This window comes from Lepisosteus platostomus, chromosome 8 (genome assembly GCF_059453375.1).
Source record: "Lepisosteus platostomus isolate fLepPlt1 chromosome 8, fLepPlt1.hap1, whole genome shotgun sequence".
Taxonomy (NCBI): domain Eukaryota; kingdom Metazoa; phylum Chordata; class Actinopteri; order Semionotiformes; family Lepisosteidae; genus Lepisosteus; species Lepisosteus platostomus.
The window spans coordinates 11471110-11490501 of NC_142618.1; the positions used below are offsets into that span (position 1 = coordinate 11471110).

At 36.7% G+C, this 19392-nt stretch overlaps 1 protein-coding gene and 1 long non-coding RNA gene across 2 annotated transcripts; one reads left to right on the forward strand and one right to left on the reverse strand.

Moving 5' to 3' along the window:
• Positions 1-3621: 3621 nt before the first annotated feature.
• On the reverse strand, positions 3622-8230 carry sox17 (SRY-box transcription factor 17). The gene is made up of 2 exons (XM_088642436.1): positions 7707-8230; positions 3622-7289 (listed from the first exon to the last, which is right to left on the reverse strand). The coding sequence occupies exons 1-2, from the start codon at positions 8002-8004 to the stop codon at positions 6412-6414; spliced, it is 1176 nt and encodes a 391-aa protein (XP_088498562.1). The 5' UTR covers positions 8005-8230; the 3' UTR covers positions 3622-6411.
• Positions 8231-14890: 6660 nt separating this feature from the next.
• LOC148655666 (uncharacterized) lies at positions 14891-18959 on the forward strand. The gene is made up of 2 exons (XR_015941078.1): positions 14891-15187; positions 17642-18959. It is a non-coding gene; the product is annotated as an uncharacterized LOC148655666 (long non-coding RNA).
• The last annotated feature ends 433 nt before the right edge of the window (positions 18960-19392 follow it).

Below are 19392 nucleotides of genomic sequence, written 5' to 3' on the forward strand. Positions count from 1 at the left end.
GATACAGGATGTATGAAATACAATTAACCTCACTTCCTGGAACATGACCTGCTTTGGAACTGAAATGATTCATTTAATGCCTGGTCCTCATTTAGCTCATGTGCTGTGAGCTCCAATAACATCTGTTGTTTCTCTTTTTGTGTGAATATCAAAACCACAACAATAAGGATCAAAATGGCTATGGGAAGGACATGGAATATTTACCTTAAGAGATGATTCCTGGCCACGCTTCTTAAAAAAAACTCAAGAACATTCAACATGAACAAAGTGGGCAAATTTGTTTCTGAAACGTGTTTCCTCTGAAGTGCTAAAAACAGGAATTTTTAGCTCTGGGAGGTCAAGGTCAATATCCTAACAGAAAAGGCACTTTTGAACTTCCTTTGGAATGCATAAACTCAACAGCAAAATGCCATTGGAGGACAACATAAATTGCTGATATTGTAAAATTATTCAGATTTATCATTTGTATATTGAAAGCATCATGCTGAAATATTTAGGTATTTAGACCAAAGACAAAGGTTTTTAGAACAATGTGGCCCACTTCACCTGCTAAAAGTAATGTATTAACAATAAAATGGAATTGAATGCTCCAACACACTAGTTTGGATAGCATGACAATATTTCATCTCTAACACTTCAGTACCCTAAGTTTCTTCTGCACCAAATATTGTATATATTATTTATAACATTAAAATCAGAGTTTCTCCATATTTGGATAAATTTACAAATGTCTTCTTTCACTTTTAGTCCAAATGTTCAAACTGATACAATATACTTATACTCTTTGTATATAATATATACTACCTTGCAAAAGTATTCAGACCCTTGCACAGTTTTCACATTTTGTTGCTTTAAAGCTTGCAGTCAAAATACTTTGAAGTAACAATTAATATCTGTTGTATACACCACCTACTCCACACATTCAAAGCAAAAAACAAAGAAGTAAGTAGGTATTTAATATGGTATTTAAATGGGAGAGTCATTATTGTATACGTATTCAAATCCCATGCCTTCGCAAATTTAAATTAATTTAGGTGTATAAAATTACCCACACCTTTGTCTTGTGTGATATGTCTGTGTGGAATAATAGGGGTTCACATGGTTTTAGAATAAAGACAGCTGTGTCTTTAAGGTCCCTCACTCAGTTATTGACTTTCAAGCGAAGATTCAACCCTGAAGACCCTTCAAAACAACTTACAGATAAAGTTGTATTAAGGCACAGAGCAGGAGAAGGCTATAAAAAACATTTCAAAGACCCTCAATATGGCTTTGAGCACAGTGAAGACAATATTTAAGAAGGGGAAGACACTTATACATGGCCTAAATCAGGCTATCCCTCCAAACTAAACAGTCAGGCAAGAAGCACACTGGTTAGTGATCAGGAGGCCAAAAGCAGCTTCGAAAGAGTTACAGATTTCAGCGGCTAAGAAGGGAGAAAAAATCAAGAATTGTGGCAGAGATGGGAGACAAAGTGACATGTGGCAACAATATCTCGGTCACTCCACAAAGGGGACTTGTATAGAACTGAAATAAAAAACATGTCAAACCCCACTTGGGGTTTACAACAAAGCACCTAAGTTATACTGCAAACATGTGGAAAAAAGTTTTGTGGTCAGACAAAACCACAAAAGGAAGGGTCAAGGAGGGGCCTGAATAGTTTCGCAAGGCACTGTATATGCTTATTTAGACATGTTTAAAGAAAAATCTAAAGTTTACCAGTGGTTTTAAAAATTTATGAGAAACGAAACAGAAAAACATTGAAACTATTATAATGTGCGCAGTTATATGAACTATAAAAGGAGATTTGTTTTGTATGAGTGATGAGCCTCTGATATTACTTCAGTCAGAAGTATATATTGTTACACAGCAGCATTTAAGTTTCTTGTAACCATCCAGCAACATCACATTGCTACTCAATTAAAACTTAACAAGCAAAGAAGCACTCTTGATGGTATATGCAATAAGTTTTTCTTGTGTTTTCTTTGATGTTCAGATGAACTCTGGTTTTTAATTAGGAAACTTTTTTTTAATTCATCAGACTCCATGGTGTCAAAGGACACATCAGGCTTCTTACCATATGGAAGGCACAGTTATCTAAAGTGATCCAGATTCCTCTAAATCCATCAGTGGGTAGGTAGTAGTAGGTAGTTAGGACCTTGGTTGTGCTTTTTTCCTTCCACTTCTCATTTAGTAAACTTTCTACACTTTCAGATGTGTAAGACATTTCTTTCAGCAAGGTACTTATAGCTTTTTCTCTATATATTTGACTCTCAGACTAGCCATTTTCTCATACTCTTGCTCACAATAAAACCAATTAGCTTAAGAACATAAGAACACATGTGAATGAGAGGAAACAAGTTGGTGTTTAGCAACTCATTGATCCTAGAATCCTCACCCACCATTTTCTGAAAGAAAGGGTATGAGTTTCAATAAGATGGCTGAGTAGCTTGCTCCATACTTCCACAACCCTTTGTGTATAGACGTGCCTCATGTGCTTAGGTATAAAATCACTTCACCATAGTTTTCACTTCTGTTCTCTGGTTCCTGTTTCAATGTCCATTCTAAAGATGTTCACTTTAAAGCCTTTATACATGCTTTTCCAACGTGTCTACCTGTCAGAGCCACTCTCCTGTTTTTAAATTTCAGCTGCTCTTACAGACCTGTAGGCAGCAAACAGAGCAGCAGCACATCTGTCACTGCAAGCTCACAGCAACCGGCAAACAGCAAGAGACTATTAAATAGTGTCTCCTCTATTTTATATATTTATTATAGTAGATAGAATTAAATTGTTCAGGTAGGCTGCAAAGGAACAAGCAATAGGTTTATTCCATGCTAACACACCTGGAGAAGTCTCCACAGCTGAAACATTTTCTTTCTTCTCTTTTCAGCATGGAATAAACCTATTACTTGTTCTTTGATATAATCAAATGTATAATTTAGATTTAAAACTAGAATAATTCAATTAACATTATTTCAATCTCTGCACATCTAATGCTTATTCTTACATTAAATCATTTAATTAATGCACAAGCCAATCCAAGAAACATTTTTCTCCTTTTCATTTCAAAGATAATTATGCCTCCATAAATATGGATAATGAATCACTTTTACGCAGTCAAAGTAAAAATAATAATTCAAAGAACATGTAAAGTGTATCAGGTATCAGAACTAAAGATAAGTGCATCTGATACAGGTTTTACAAGGGAAATATTTATGTCTGCATTACACTCTCCTTCCCCCAAGCCACCCTCAAAATATATTTTAAATCACTAACATCAAGCAACATGACAGTATTCGGCTAAAAAAATCCATTAGTAGATGCATAGATTCCTGACTTGTTCAGACATGACAAAATTAGTTAGCAAAATTAATCTTCTGTTTAGGTAGTAAAACACAGATGAAGGCAAAGTCTTGATAAATGGTATTCTTGAGAAGCCCAAACCTTGATAGACAAGCTGTGATTTTCTTTCTTTAGTAACCATGACACATACCTTTCTTAGCTTGTATGAATGTAAAACTAAGTTTCCAGAAGAATGAAACACATTTTGACATTTCCTAATCAGCTGACAAAGCACTATTCTTTTAGCATAGGTAAATTGTAGGATTATACACAAAGACTCCTTAATATCAGAAGACAATTTTATTACACCTGAGTTGTCCTGAGACACCCTGCAGGAATGGTTAGGAAAAACACTATCACTACATTTCTTTTCAACATGTTTGTGTTTGCCTAGTCCAACGTTGTTGCCAACTTTCTCTGGTAGGGTTTGCTCACAACATCATGCACTCATTTGCAATAAAGGCATAAGTTGGATTTTAATAAGCTGCTTTAATAAGCAGGTTGAACGGCATAAAATGGTACCGAGCTAAAATGCAACAATTACATTTTTTGTCTCAATGATTTACTGAATGTTGTCATTCCAACATGCACTAACAAAATAGAGGTAAAGTCTTTAACTGTCAGTCATTATCATTCATCTCATCCACAGATAATCTCAGTATGCATAAAAAGACCACACATAAAGAAAATTACAATGGTGCATAATGGGTTATGTATAATGAGTGTACTTTAAAACAATTTGATTCCTTATCGTTATGCTCCAGGACAAAAAAAAGAAGTTTCAGACAGGATGCATGCAAGATAAATTCTGTTTGCAAGTTGCAGAAACAAGAAGCCCTCAAGTAAATCAGACACTGAGTAGTAAGCCTACAATGCCTTGGAAATTAACCAAGTTTGATGACTCCTGCAAGTAATTTCCATGGGCAAATATTGTTGCCACCCCTTTTGTGTGAACAATATGAATATTCCCCTGACAATTGTCAGTTACATAAATTACAACCATTTTCATTACTGATAACAGGGCATTTGGAAAGTGCTGCCTGTCAGATGTATTGTAAATCTCAAAAACTCCTCATATCAGAGTGTAGAATCACAGCTTTAAGATAATATTTTTTTTATTTTCAAGCAATACACTAGAACTACTCACAAGCAGTGCCCAAGTACTGTACATGCTATGCTTTTCATCACTTTTAAATCAGTTTGGAATTAACACCTGGAAATTTGCAATTCAATAAATGAGACTTAGTATACTACTATTTACTTCTTGAATGTGACTGTTATTGTTACATATATAACTTAGATGAAAACTGTCAAGTTACATTGGCCATTGAAATACAACAAAAGGTGTAGGGGTCTTTTGCCTCCTATTTGGGAGATTGGACTTTTTCTTCAGTTTGCCTAGAGAATCCAAACAGGGAACAGATTAGCCTAATCTTTATCATAAAATAAGCAACAAAAATATTATCAATCAACCCTTAATCCCAAGGTTTAAGTGTATGCTTATGAGAATCGGTTGGAGTTCAAAGATATTTTCAAACATTAAATGTGAATTACATTTTAATACCAATATGGAACCAGAAGAACTGGGCAGCACTTTACATTGTCATAAAATTACAATGCAGAGTAGCCCTCTTCAAAGAATATAATAAAACATAAAGAGAAACACTTGCAGTCTTTACAGGTATTTTTCATCGGTTGGCCAAACCCATTCATTACCCCATTAACTGAACAACTTCTGTTGCCATTATGCTACTATTTGACCGTCTGTTTTTATTTTGAATCTTTTTTTCTCTCGGTTTTTTTAATGACTGTTTTCGCATTTGTAAGCTTTGCTGGAGTAATTGTTACATTCTAAAAGCCTAGGAACTGGGAGATGAAAAGAAAATTAAAGGAGAAGGCGAAACCCAGAACTGGGGATTCTGTGAATCAGTAAGTGCTATATAGGACGCAAAATAAACGAATGTTCACTTGAAAGTCGGAAACATTTTGGTGGTTCTTCGCTTGCAAAAAAGCAGACGTAGAAGCATTGACGTTTAAACTAGGATGTTTTTCTTTAAACAGGTAGTTTATTTTGGATTTCGGTTTGTCTTGACACCGTTTTATATCGTTGTTTAGGTTAGCACTACTCCACAACACATAGAACAGAGGGAAAAAACCTGTTGGAATGATATTTTTGCTTATTTTTATAAAAACGAAACTTATTTGCATATAGAAACCTATCATTTTGATTTTCAAAGTTACCCAGGTTTTCTCTAAGAGTAAGGTCAAGAGAATCAAAATTGTTATTAACTATGACGACCTGAAGATTTTACTGAAGTGGCGTGATTTGCTAGAGGGGATTTGTGTAGTTGTGTAGCTAATCGGAAGAGCACGGATCACAGCTCCACACTGCTTCTTCGTAAACTTGTCGAACGTAATCATGCATTGTCTTTGAAATAGTAGATGCATGATGGAATGATGTCTGAACGGTTCAGACCCCAACAGCAAAATATAAAACCCGTCTCCTGAAGGTTCAAGGGGTAAAAGATTTAACAGTATGACAAATACCTACTTTAACACATAACCTCCTAATATGATATGCACGTACAATAGCCTAAAATCAATTTTAACGCCTGTACACACAGTGATTAAATTGCCCTTGAGGTAATATTTAACTTCGTGTACCTGAACCGATAAAGACGTCTGGGTGAATCGCCTCACTCAACGACAGCAGAGGGGTTCAACCGAAACTGCAGCTATTTCACCTAAAACGTTTTGAAAACAGTTTTTTTATGGAGTTTATTTTTTTAAAAGTGCAAAAAGTAGAAAACACATTTACAACTATATACATTTACACGTTTTACAATTTAATCCAAACTTGGATACAAATTTACAATAAGGTAACCCCCACATCTCCAAATAAACGGGTTATAAGCAAATCTGCAATCTCCCTTTCCTTGAACATCCAATGGTCTCCCGATAAATTAGACCAATAAATAATTTGCAGACTGGCCTAAACATGAGAATCGATGGGAAAGCACCATAATACTGTACTGGCACTACATACATCTTGAGAAAATTAAATAAAAAAATTAAGCATTGCTGTAATTGCAGTAGTAAACGGCGGTACTGGCATCGGAAAGAACGGAAGAAATAAGATTCTCTGGGGCAGGCATATTTGTGTCGTGTCCATTAAAAGAGAGGCCTACAATGTCGGGACGCACGGCAGAGTTCAAATACTGTTCAAACTCATTGCGATCCACATCTCCAAGCAGCTCGGACGGATGCATTTGTTCCACATTGTCCGCGTGGTGTGCGTCAGGTGGAGGCGAGAGCTGCCCACTTTGTTGTCCTTGGATGTGTTTTGAGCCAGTAGGACCACACAACTGACTATAGTACATGGCCAGTGAGTTATGGCATCCCATTAAACCCGGCAAAGAGTTATTTGGTGCAATCTGTTCTGACAGGTGTCTCCTGAGCATGGGGTTAGCGTGGTGCTCCTGCGGAGGGTAGTCGGTGGCCTGGGGGTGGTACGCGTAGGCGGGCATCATGTGGCAGTCTTCTTGGGAGTGGGGGTGCGGAGAGAAAAAAACAGAATCGTTTTCTACAACATCCAGGGGCGAAGTGTCGGGCGTTGGTAAATTGTAAGATTCGTAATGTGCCCCCATACTTTGGGATTCCCGATAGTGGTTCATCTGAGGAAGCTGGCTCTGGACGGGATAGCTGTGCTCGTGGTAGTTGAGGCTGTCCACACAGACTCTGCCCTCGTTCCCCAGAGCCGAGCCCTGATGGTCGGACACGCCGTGCACTAAAAAGCCGGTCTCCAGCCTCTTGATCCTCTTCACCTGCTTCCTCCGTCTGGGCCGGTACTTGTAGTTCGGATGATCCTGCATGTGTTGTACTCGAAGGCGCTCTGCCTCTTCCACAAATGGGCGCTTTTCTGCCATCGGCAGGGCTTTCCAGGATTTGCCTGAGACAAAATAAAGTGAACGGTGGTTATTCGCATGAAAATGAGGCTCAAAAAGTCTTTAACAAAAGTCTGTCACTGCTTTCTGCGCTAAGTCTTCACCTCCGCCAAAATACGTCTCAGAATTTCTCGGAAAATATCTCTACACACGAAGGTGATGGTGAAAAGCAATTCGCACCCCTTTCACAGACACTACCACCGCCCCCGTGTCTTCTGTTTGAAATTTCCGGGTTAAGCATGCCTCAAAGCTTTTATAAAAAAAAGGCAGTTTGTAACATTTACATCGTGACGCGAAAGCTCCTTTTGATGTGGTGCTTTTTTAACCGCTAGAGCAACATGCAACGGCGTCGTTTTTAAGGTAATCAACACCGTTTAGCGTTGATAAAAGTCTGATTTAAAAAAAAACGGTTAATTACTTACCCAGCATTTTGCTCAGCTCTGCATTGTGCAGGTCGGGATTTTGCTGTGCAAGTCGCTTGCGCTCATCTTTTGCCCAAACCATGAAGGCATTCATGGGGCGTCTTATCCGTGGTTCAGCTTTCCCTCTGTTATGGTTTCCAGAAGTTGAGGAACAGGCTTCACTTTTGATTTTCCCCTCGCCTAGAGGACTCAAGGGGTCTGTCCACTGGCAGTGTCCGATACCAGGCATCATGATTGACATCGTACACCTTGCCTGGGTCTGATCGTCACTGGCGTACCCAGCATCCGGGCTGCTCATTTCTGTTCAGCTTACAATTTTTCTTGTTTTTTTTTTCTTTCCGTTCTTCGGGATGAAGATTTTTTTTTTAAAGGAGGTTAAAAACGAAGAAAGGCGTCGGAGCGTTAGCCACTTCGCTAAAAAAAAATATTTAAAAAAAACAATGTGCAGTGGAATCTCTACTGGTAAAAAAAAATGAAAGTGCAAGAGTCTGCTTAGTACTCTTCTCCATTCATTTCAGTTCTGTCTCTGAGACATTGGACAGCGCAACGACCTTTAAACATGTCGGTAGCCAATCACTGGAGACCGGGGTAGGTCTGACTCTACTAAGGTGTGAGAAAATGTAGAAACTCCGCCTGTTACCATTTTCGGGCCGTCTACCCCCTGCGGAGCGTTAATGCGCTCAGACTTAATGAGAAAGCTGAAAAATGAATTGGACAGTCCACCAGCTTTCGTATTGTGCCATAGTGATCCTAAAAGAAAAACATTTTGGATAAAAAAAATGCATTTTGTGTGGCCTGACTTGGTCTTTTGTAATTCACGCGTGAGTTACATATTTTGTTTGCCTTGCGCATTGTGCACCTTTACCTTTTCCCTTTCATTTCGAAAGAGTGGAGGACTGCGACATGTCAGTTATTCATTTTCAAACGTGAAATATTTCAACGTCCTGTTAAAATGAAAGAGATCTAACACAAAATATCAAAAAAGTGTTTGTTATGTTTATTCATTGTCCAGTGAACAAGAAAAGAAGTTATCAGTGGCTTGTTTGGCGTTTTGCTTAATATCATCTACACGCCGGAACTGGAATGAATATAATATTAAACTACACGACTTAAATTTGCAACTAACATCATAACCCACAAACGCGCGTACCTAGTGATGAGTAGACCCGGTGTTATACGAGCGAATTTCATTCGGATGAAAGATGAATAAAAAAGTAAATGAAGCTAAGCGGGTAGTTTTTATGTTCAGCCTCAAGTGAAACGGAACTTCGTTACGGTTTTCTAATATTTATTTTTAAAATGAAAAAGTATACCAATAATCACAATAATTGTAACAACAGAACATGACGGCATTCTTTTATATTTATATTTTCCAGTTTCCGTTTTTCGATCTGTTCCCTTTATCTAAAGTTTAAAATTCAGGTTTAATTTATGTAGATTCATGGGAGGTAAGCAGTGATCCCATCATCTAATGATTAAAGATTTCCAGTGCCTTACGCATTACTTAATACACAAAATAAACATTATAAGGACAACAGTCAAAGAAAAATCCCATCAGATCTCCCATAATATGTTTATTGTAAATGTAAACGTTTAAATTTAACCTTCACAATCTGTTTAGATTGCTTGTGTGTCCATGTTTTGAGAGCATGCCTTTTATTGCTTGTCCGGTTTGGAAATACAAGTTTCCTTCGTCCTTCCGCGTTGAACTTGGCTTTCAAAACAGGTTCATAGTCCCTAGAACAGAAAGTATCGCACTTCTGTAAACAATACACATACATTTTGTGGATATTATGAATTTTAATTCTATAGCGGCTTCAAACGTTTGAGCAAAGTTTGCGATGTCTAGAATCCATAAACCTATTATTAAGCAGTCAATAAACTAGAATGCTTAACAAAATAACGTTTTGCTTAGATTGACTTACCAGGAGCCTGAAAATGCAAACTACAAACGAATGTGTAGGGTTTTTATGTACAAGAATAAGGGAAGAAATGTATCTCTCTCACTATATGTAACATAAACAGAATTATACAATCCCTTATTTCGATGTAGTATGTAAATCTTTAGGACCAGGCGTATGCTGAGGATAAGATCTAAATCCATTTGAAGTTATTCGTTTAATTGAATTTACAGATTTTAACAAATGGCGTTAGGCCACAACTTGATTATCAGTCACATTTGGGCCATAACTTAATAAGGAATCAACTTTGGTCTATGTCTACAACGACTTAAAGTGGTAAGGGTGTGGTCTATTCGAGATGAGCAATCCCTTTGTTTCGCCGACAAGCGGCTCTGGTGGGACATCCGATTAATTTAACGTTACAGAAACCCCCCCCAAAATGGCCACACTGTCGCACACCTGTTGTGTTTCAAACAAGACTGGAAAACATACACCTCCTCTTTGCCAACTTTTAGCTCATTCTGTAGTTTATGACAAGACAACAAATCGAACGATTTTATACGGGTGGGATATTTTTCAGCAGCTGTGATTCGGTGGTTATGAATACTAAATCGGTTATTTGGAATATAATTGGAAGCTTTCATTTCAAAGCCAGTTCATGAATAGGGTCTTCATTTGATTCATTCATTACTTCATTTGATGTCGAATAGCAACTCGAGGTCTGTTTGTAGTGGTACCAGCATCGAGTTTCCTTGGGCGATCCAACTGAAGAAGGCGCAGTCCGGCTAATAATATAGGAACGGATATGCGCTTTGAACGTGTGTCTGTGACATGAGCCGAATACTGCCTTCCTCCTTTATAGAATAACATCACAATAGGAGCAAAACATATATGATTACACATGATTATGCCGCTAAATTATAGTATTTTACACGTTAGGAAACGTTTGTTATTTGTAATAAAATGTATACGTTGCTTTACAAAGATGACAACTTTACCGTATTTATGGTTCAATGGTTTACTCAGCTAGTCAGCGAGCCTGATCACAAGCGAATTTCTTCGGATGTTAAAGGACAATTTTTAAAGATCTGAAATATAAGGCTGGTGTAAGAGGTATGTTTTGTACATAAATATAAATGTTTAGCATTAATTATTTGAAAGGCCCACATAGTTTTTGTCTTCCTGTAGCATGCCAACATAATCATGTATTCTTCTTTTGAATTTATATGAAGAGAAATCAGACATCAATACTTGTTTTTTAAAATAAAATTAAAGATACTTCAATCAAATAAATGTTTTTTTTAATAATTATAGAAACATGAAGCTTATGTTTCTTCCATATTTAGGACTATGAGCAAAATTAATCCTTACCATACAAATCATGGTTTACAAAAGAAAAAAGTCTGAACATTTCTTGGTCTGGTTCTACAGTTTTTCCTTTAGTACATCAATTTGAGCGTTTTTTTGTTTATTTGCAAGGTTATCACATACCAGACCTAAGACATTGGGATATACAGTTCTATTGATTTTAGGCAGGAACGGATTTAAAAATCTGCACCTACTCATTTCCATTCTACTAGATGCAAATTCATAAAATGGCATCTTTCAACTCTTGCAGAAGCACGGTATTCTACGAACATCATTTCAGGCAATGAAAAGAAAACATGTAAAATTCAGATCAATTCACCACCCAGTATACAATGGTTTCCACATTTATGTGGATGTCTCCAAATCTTACCCAAATCCAGCTCCACAAAGAAAAAGTATAAACAAAGCATTGCTCACGCAAACATTTATTGACTGTAATCACTCAGCCAGAGAAAACCTAAATAGCTTAAATCAGAAAAAAAGAACAAAGGGTTTGAACTGATATACTGCACCCCATCCCATCCCCCATATTTGAACAATCCGATGTTATAGGATAAGCTTGTCAAGAAACTCAGAAATCATTCAAAATAACTATTTCTTTGTTGGTTGCATTTTGTAAATGTAGACATGCCTATAACTGTCACCACAGGTCAAGAGAAAGATCATGATCATCAAATCCCTGGAGAGTTGTTCCTGGTGGAAAAAAATTACAACTCAACCTCTTTATAGAGTTATGTGTTAGCTTTGCTGACATGCTGCAAACTTAAGAAGCAACTATATGCACAGTAGTCCACCTGTTGCACATGTAATTATTCTATATACATGTATAACCATGGGTTTTAATAGAGCATTGTACCTCAAAAACTCATAGTTTTGAAAGCCCGGTGCCATCACTGAAAACACTCCCAGTGTTCCAATCAGACCAACTATACACAAGTGATAAGCCTGGGTGTCCTTTTCCCTGCTACCACTTTTTAAAGAGAGCAAACAGTTGAAACAATGGGTAGCACAGGGGAATGAGAGTCTTGAGATCAAAGTTTCTCACAGGATAATCAATGATCTAAGGTAACAGTAGGTTAAAATGTCACAGGCTACCTGCTTCAGAAAGTTTGCTTCCATCCCCTCCAATGCTTTTGTCTTCAAATTGCATGACTGCGGAAATAGCACATGGCCTTATCAATGAGCTCTGTGTTAAAAGAGGTCTCTCGCTGTGTTTGCAAGCACAGAAAAACAGTACTGCCATGTTGCATTTGAAGTATAATTGTCAAACATGTGTAATAAAATTCTGTGACATTATCATACCACTTGCTGCAGTGCCCTAACATTGCCTAAGTAAAAAATATTGACAGTCTCAAATCACAGATGTCTGCGTGACTTTCGGACTGTCATAGTTTCTTGGATGCCATAAACTTGCATTAGTGGAACAACAAAGTCAGCAATTCAAAAGCTTGAACTGCTGCTATTGAAAATGAAGAGATTAATTTTTATTTATTTTGCCCTGCATTTCTATTATTTTTTCTTTGATATTGATGTTCTTTTTTAACTCCATCCTATCTACTTGACTGGGCTATGTATAAAAGCACTACTCCAACAACATACAGCTAGCCACACAGCAATGGATATAGATTTGCAAACAGGTTTTGCATGAATAGTAAATAAGCAGAAGTAGTTGGCTCACTGCACAGGTAAATGGAGAACAGATATGGAATGTACAGTGCGAATACATCCCCAGACCAGAATGTAAATTTTGTGTGTGAGTCCAAAAATGCAGAACAAACTGTTCTAGAAAACGAAAGATAATAGGGGACAACCAAATAGTATTATCCTAAGTTGCTAGTCATCTTTATGTTTTGCACGAATTTTAAGAAGCTTTTTATACATATTTCAGAGTAGCTGTGATATGTTTTTATTCATTTAATTAATTTGATAGGTATTTTTCACTATGCGTGGTCCACATTAAAAAAAACTAGTATACAACTGTAGAATAAATGGACTTTTCGGTTTAAAATATTTCATATTCTTCTTTACATTGAAAGTAACATTTATTAACTCAGTGGGGCTTTGGTTAATTTGAATTTTCAGAGCAAAGACTATTTCATATGAAAGTAGGATAATTTGCACTATAGACGTGTACTAGAAATAAAGATTTTAAAATGTTATATTTCATTTTTAGAGATGTTTTGATTCAACATAGCCTTGTGTGCACCAAAATTATCCATCCATTGATTTTTTAAGATCTTTGTCCAACACAGGTTCACAGGTGAGCCAGATCCTATCCCAGCAAGCAACAGGCTGAAATGATACACCCATCAATTAAGTGGTTTGCATAACCTGTAGATTGTGCTAGTTTCAGGAAGCGTGTATGCTGGTTTCACTTCTCATTTTGTGGGAATTTTCAGATTTCTGTGCTGTCTCCAGTACCAGATATTAGAAGAACACAAATTATTTAATTACATTTAACTTGCAATAGTTCAGTCACCATTTTTAAACTACTGTTCAATATCTGTTTGACGTTTTCCAGAAAGCCTGTAAAACATGTAAAACACGTGCACAAAAACTAGATTTCTACGGGCTCTCAGGGAAAAATCCTAAACCATGTACCTCAACATTGTTTTACGCATGAGAATGGAGTTGCATTGACTCACTAATAAAGTCCCAGCAGACATTGTGTCTAATTTTTGTTTTCTAAGTAGGAGACAAAATTTACAAAAGTGCCATCCACTTTGTGAGGAAAGTTATTTTTTAAGAAAGTTTGTGGATATCTGTTTTAGGGAATACATTACTACTGAAGCAAATGTATTTTTAAAATCTACTGTATAGTCCCTTAAGGCACTTAGAATGTATCTGTTAAAATTAGAAACAGTATGACACCTTTGTTTATAAAACAATTGTAGACTAAGGAGATGCAAAACTACTTTTTACTTTCATCTTCCATAGAATTAAACATTGCAATTTAAGACAATCTAGGAGACATGCTGTATTTTGAATTTCCCTTTGATGGTTTGGTTTTGTATTTCAGATTGAACTTTTCGGTGGAAGACAAAACAGCAATGCTGTTGATGTCTTTGCAGTCAAATAAGCAACAGAATTGTCGACAAACAGAAATGGTCGTTTGAACATCTCTTGATGCTGTATTTGCTAGTATATTTACGATGTTATATAGTCAATCTAAAAGATGCTGAATGAGATTTGTTTTTTGTTAATGAGTAATAAACGTTAAAAGAACACTTCGTCTGTTAAACAGGCGATTTCGTGATGAAACGCCACGATAACGGAGAAGATAAGCTTTAAACGGCTTCTGATTTAATCACTGAAGGTAAGATTGTGATGCCTTAAAATTAAGTCTCAGAAACATATTAATCAAAGTTGCTGTAATGAGAATATGTATTTTCAGTAATGTACTAAAACCTTACACCCACTGTCATAAAAAGTAAAATTTGTAGTCCAAGTAAAACTTAGATAAAATCATATTAGTAACCGCAGTTCGTGACCTATCCTGACAATTATATATAAAAAGTTTATATATATATAATATATACATATGAAAGTTTGAAATTTTCAGTTTTTGAATGTCCGTCCTCTTGTCCTTCCTATCAACTCAATTAAACTCAGAAATTCTTATCAATTCAATGTGTTTGTGCAATTCAAACACAGACAGTTCTAAGTCAGGCTGATTTGGGTTCAAATGCAATAAAAAAAGTGATTGTGCGACAAACCATTCAGGCCGTTCGTGTAAGATAATATGTAGCGATTGCAATGGCGACACTAAAAAAGGCAGCAGTGTTTTCTCATTGGAAAAGGGGAATGTTCTGATCGGCATCAGGGCAGGATCTCTGCAATAATGCTGTCATCATCTATTTTACTGCTGATGACTTTAAATAGTTTCCCCCGATCGTGCCTGTACATATATATTCACAGAGGGGAAAAAGTGCGTTTTTTAAAGGAGAAGTCATAAAGTCTGGAGTTGCGGCCAGATTTCCTCTGCAAGGTGAGGTGCAGTGTACACTCATTGGAGCGAGACACGCCTCTCGGACTAGGGGACCCGCGGCTGGGTGGGAGCCAGAGGACCAGACGCCAGGCGCTGGGCTCTCAGCACTGGGAGAGGTCACTAAGCCTGCTTATACAATGGCATTATCTCAGGCCAGCCACAGCTACTGCTATGCCGAGCGCTTCCTGTCCTTGGCGTTGAAGCACAAACTGTCCGCCTTCCAAGTGAGTTCTGACACACTTGCGAGCAGCAGGTCGCCAGACTAGCTATATAAAAGTCTGTGCTGCCGCTTTCTTGGGAATTGCACAATGAAATCCCCGACTCCTTTGTGTTGAGTTTTGGAGCTGCTGTGTTAGTTTTAATTAGTCATAGGGAAGCTGTATATGTGTTAGCACTTCATTTGAATCCCAGTGCACCCCTGTATCTTTGAATGCCTGAACTTGGTCAAAAGCATAGAAGGGCAAAGGTTTATCGTTAATAGTTTTAAATTAGCAGACTATAGACTTTGCACTTTTTGTGATCCGTAGCTCCCCTCACTTCAGATTGTGAATAATATTGTTTTTGTACTGAGGCATTGAAAACTAAACAAATTATTGATTTAATTGCGTTTTTAATCACATCGGTATAATAACGTTTTTCCGAATGTTTTTTCACGTGGAAAAGAATGTTATTGTAGAATTGAATAACAGTCATTTCTACAGATTTATGTGATTTGTTTAGTTTATAATAAGATGTGAAGCCGATAAGCTATGATCACTGCTCATTGTAAACAGGGGGTATCGATAACGGTGACAAGAGCTATATTTAACAGCGAACGATTAACAAAATTAAATAACACACGCAAACGCATCTTTCCCGACTTCCTGTCATAACATATCTGCAGCAAAGCTGCTGAATTCATTTGATGTTATTTCCTATTAATTTCGAGCGCTTTATCTTTCAGTTTTTCCGTTTAAAACCAATAAAGGAAGCAATACAGAATTCTTAAATTATTATGTTGAAATAGCCACTACAAAATCTGAAGAATTCAGCGGTCAGAAAGTAGCTCCATGCGTTAGATTTTGCACGGGATTATTGTAAGAACACATGATTTTGTAATAACATACGAAAGTGAATACACTGATTTTATGTTCTGTTAATCTTTTGTTAATATTATCCTTAGTTATTGTTCAGCTAGGGACTTTTGAAGTGGACTTTTGAATCTCTACTTATTCCTTTTCAGCCCACATACTGATGCAAAAAGCGCTTGAACCTCAACAGATAGATATTTGTTTTCCTAAGTGTTACAATAAGAACTTGACTAGGAAAACTGATCTCAATTGCAAGTAGGATTGATGTAGGCAATGACAATAGGGAAACTATGAAAAAATCATTTAATTGTTTTTGTTTCATTTTAATTAGCGGTTTCCACCATTGTGGAGTTTATCTATACTAGGTTTTATGTTCATGTCAGCACTTAAAAGTGATTTTGACTGTCATGTTATGGTATTCATTGTGTTCTAGCCTCTTTTTATATTTCAGCTAAGTGTTTAACTGCAAAAAACGCAATCAAGAATACATGAACTGAAAAGCAGTATTAAGTTTCAGTGGGGCTCTGTTCCCATCAGGTTGCATTGTGGGATACAGCATGAGACAAGTTTAACCTCAATATTAAATGCAGAAAACCTCAGCTTTGACTGGAAACAAGAGTCTACATGCTCTTTTGTAGCATGATCTGAAAACTGCTAAATTAACTGCTGGTGTGGTCTCCAGTTAATAAGCATGTTAAACCTTTTCTTCTATTAATTTCATTTATTTTGAATGGTAGTAAGGGAATGTTCACATTTTCTTTGAGAACAGTACTGTATGTCTCGTGTTAGATGTGTTTCTCCTCTGCAGCTAGAATCTTTGATGTTTTTATAGGTCTTCTCAATAATAATAATAATAATAATAATAATAATAATAATAATAATAATAATAATAATAATATAGCACTTTTCTGGATACTGCAGTCAAAGTGCTTTACAGGTAAAGGGGACTCCCCTCCACCACCACCAGTGTGTAGCCCCACCTGGGTGATGAGACGGCGCCCATGGTGTGCCGGTACACTCACCACACACCGGCTATTTGTCACAATTGATACGATACGATTTGATATAGCTGCTGGCATATGACCCCTTTAAGTCGTGACCCAGTGCCACATTTAATTTCTGATAAAGTTTTACAGCTTTTTAACATGTCTAAAATGGTAAGAATTTAAATACATATATCAGCTGACAGCATATTGTACTTTATTCAAAACAAAAAAAGACATAACTTCAGAATGGTGGGAAATGGGCCATTATAATTATACATTATATATATATACAATATATATTTCTAGCTTATTGTTTTTACATTTCTTTTGCCTTTTCATACCATCCAACAAGCTGTGACATCTCAGACATATGCCAAAAGGGAAAAGCATACAAAGTGCAATCAATCTAAACATATTCATAAAATAATAATTATAGACAGAGTTCCACAATTTCCCCATCTGTGCGTGGCTTTTAAATCATGGGTTAGATCACTTTTTTTTCAGAAGCCATCAGGATGTAAAAAGCTGGTTACGATCAAGAGTGGCTGGTACATTGTGATGGTGAAAAGAGACGTCAGTTTTCAGGGAAGGAGCTGAAAGGATCTCTGACTGTGTTTTCCAGGAACCCACCAAGGGAAGCTGAAGGAAACCTGGATACTCTCCTGCGAAATGCCTCATGTCCCATAACCTGCTCTGGGAAAGCTCATCCTGTAGCAAGCCTACAGTTTGGCAAAGAAGAAGGTGCTTAAGGAGGTGTTCGTCTGAGGAAAAAATGTTTTTACAACATTCCTTTTTCCTTCTGTCAGGGTTTCATTTGAGCAAATATTTACTTAATTTCTTTAATCTTGAGGAAACCACACATTTCAATGTGATTACTAGTATTTAATTTAAGGGTGATTTGGAGAAGCAAATAGCATCATGACCTCTTCTTCTTCCACTGAGAGCTGCAGGTATCCTTGAATGTGTGAATGCCAGGAGGTGAAATAAGTGAAAATGAAGCAAAAGGCTTTTTCAATGGAAGTTTGTAACCGAAGTTCAATAGGGATGAGAAAAACCATGACCTTCTGCTCCCCGCTGTTCTGAATCATAATCATTCCTGACATGATTTCTTAAAGCTATATTTTCATTATTTCATGCACAAATCTTTCTCTTTCCACATTTTGGCTCACGCATCCCTTCCTACACCCCATCTCCACCTTTGCAGCCCCCCGTATTAATCCCTCACTCGGTATGGGGGTCCCAACCTCCTTGTCCTTGTGCAGGGGGCTGGACTTCAGCCAAGCAAGGCTAAATCTCACTATACTTAACTACTCAATAAACACAACCCCCCTCAAATGCATATAATTCTTGGGTGTCATCATTCCTTGTGAGAGCCCTTTTACACCAGATTAAAGAAAATGAATTTATAATATCTTGGTAAGCCAGTAATGCTTTTCTCTGGCATTATTTGATTAATGCCCCCCATTCATTTTTTTCACTTATTAATCACGTCAAATTTTCATTAAAGAAGAAATACTTTTCCAGATTACCTACGGACAGATACTATTTCGTAAATATTTCATAAATTATTCTGATTTTGTTGTAATTTAAACAAGAACCTTTTGATTTGTTCAATATACTTACAATTTTACTTCAGCAATTTAGATTTCACAAACACTTTCTTTGAATGCATTCTGTCCATTGAGCAACAGTTAATACATGAATGCGTTCATTTTGCTTCTGTTTTCTTTAGCAACAGTTGTTGTAGTTGTTCTGAATTACTTTAGAAAACCGAAGGTACGTTTGTTTTTACTGGGATAGCTTTACTTGAGGTTTCAGTAACTGCACTTTTGACACAAGAGGTCTATAAAAAGCTCTGTTGTAAAAATGATTAGTCAGACCTTCTATTGTTCATGTGTTCCTAAAATTCTGGTACTGTGATAAAAATTTAGTCAAATTCAGCTCTGGGTCAAAGGGTGTCCAGTTTCTTTTTCAGACATCATCATTGAAGTTAAAAATGTTGTATTAATTACTCATGGAGATGACTCGCTTTCAAATGCTGTGCAGAAGCCCTGAGAAAAGACCTGAAACAGTCTAGAAGTCTTCCTTCTCTGTGACTTGAATGTCACAAGACACTAAAAACGACCATGATTTATCTATGAAGTATTTGTTAGATTTATTACTTATTCTGTCAACAGGGTTCACTGAAAGGTAGGCAATGTTTGTCTCTCCAATAACTTAATCTTTCTGTATAAAATAACCTTATTTAATATTAAAGTAAAGCATAAGCATCACTTTACAGGAAAAAAGGGAAGCTCACAGCTTCCTTATTAAACTGAACTCAGGGGTCAGGTAGTGGGCAAAATCTTTTATTTTAATCTTTTACACTTTTAA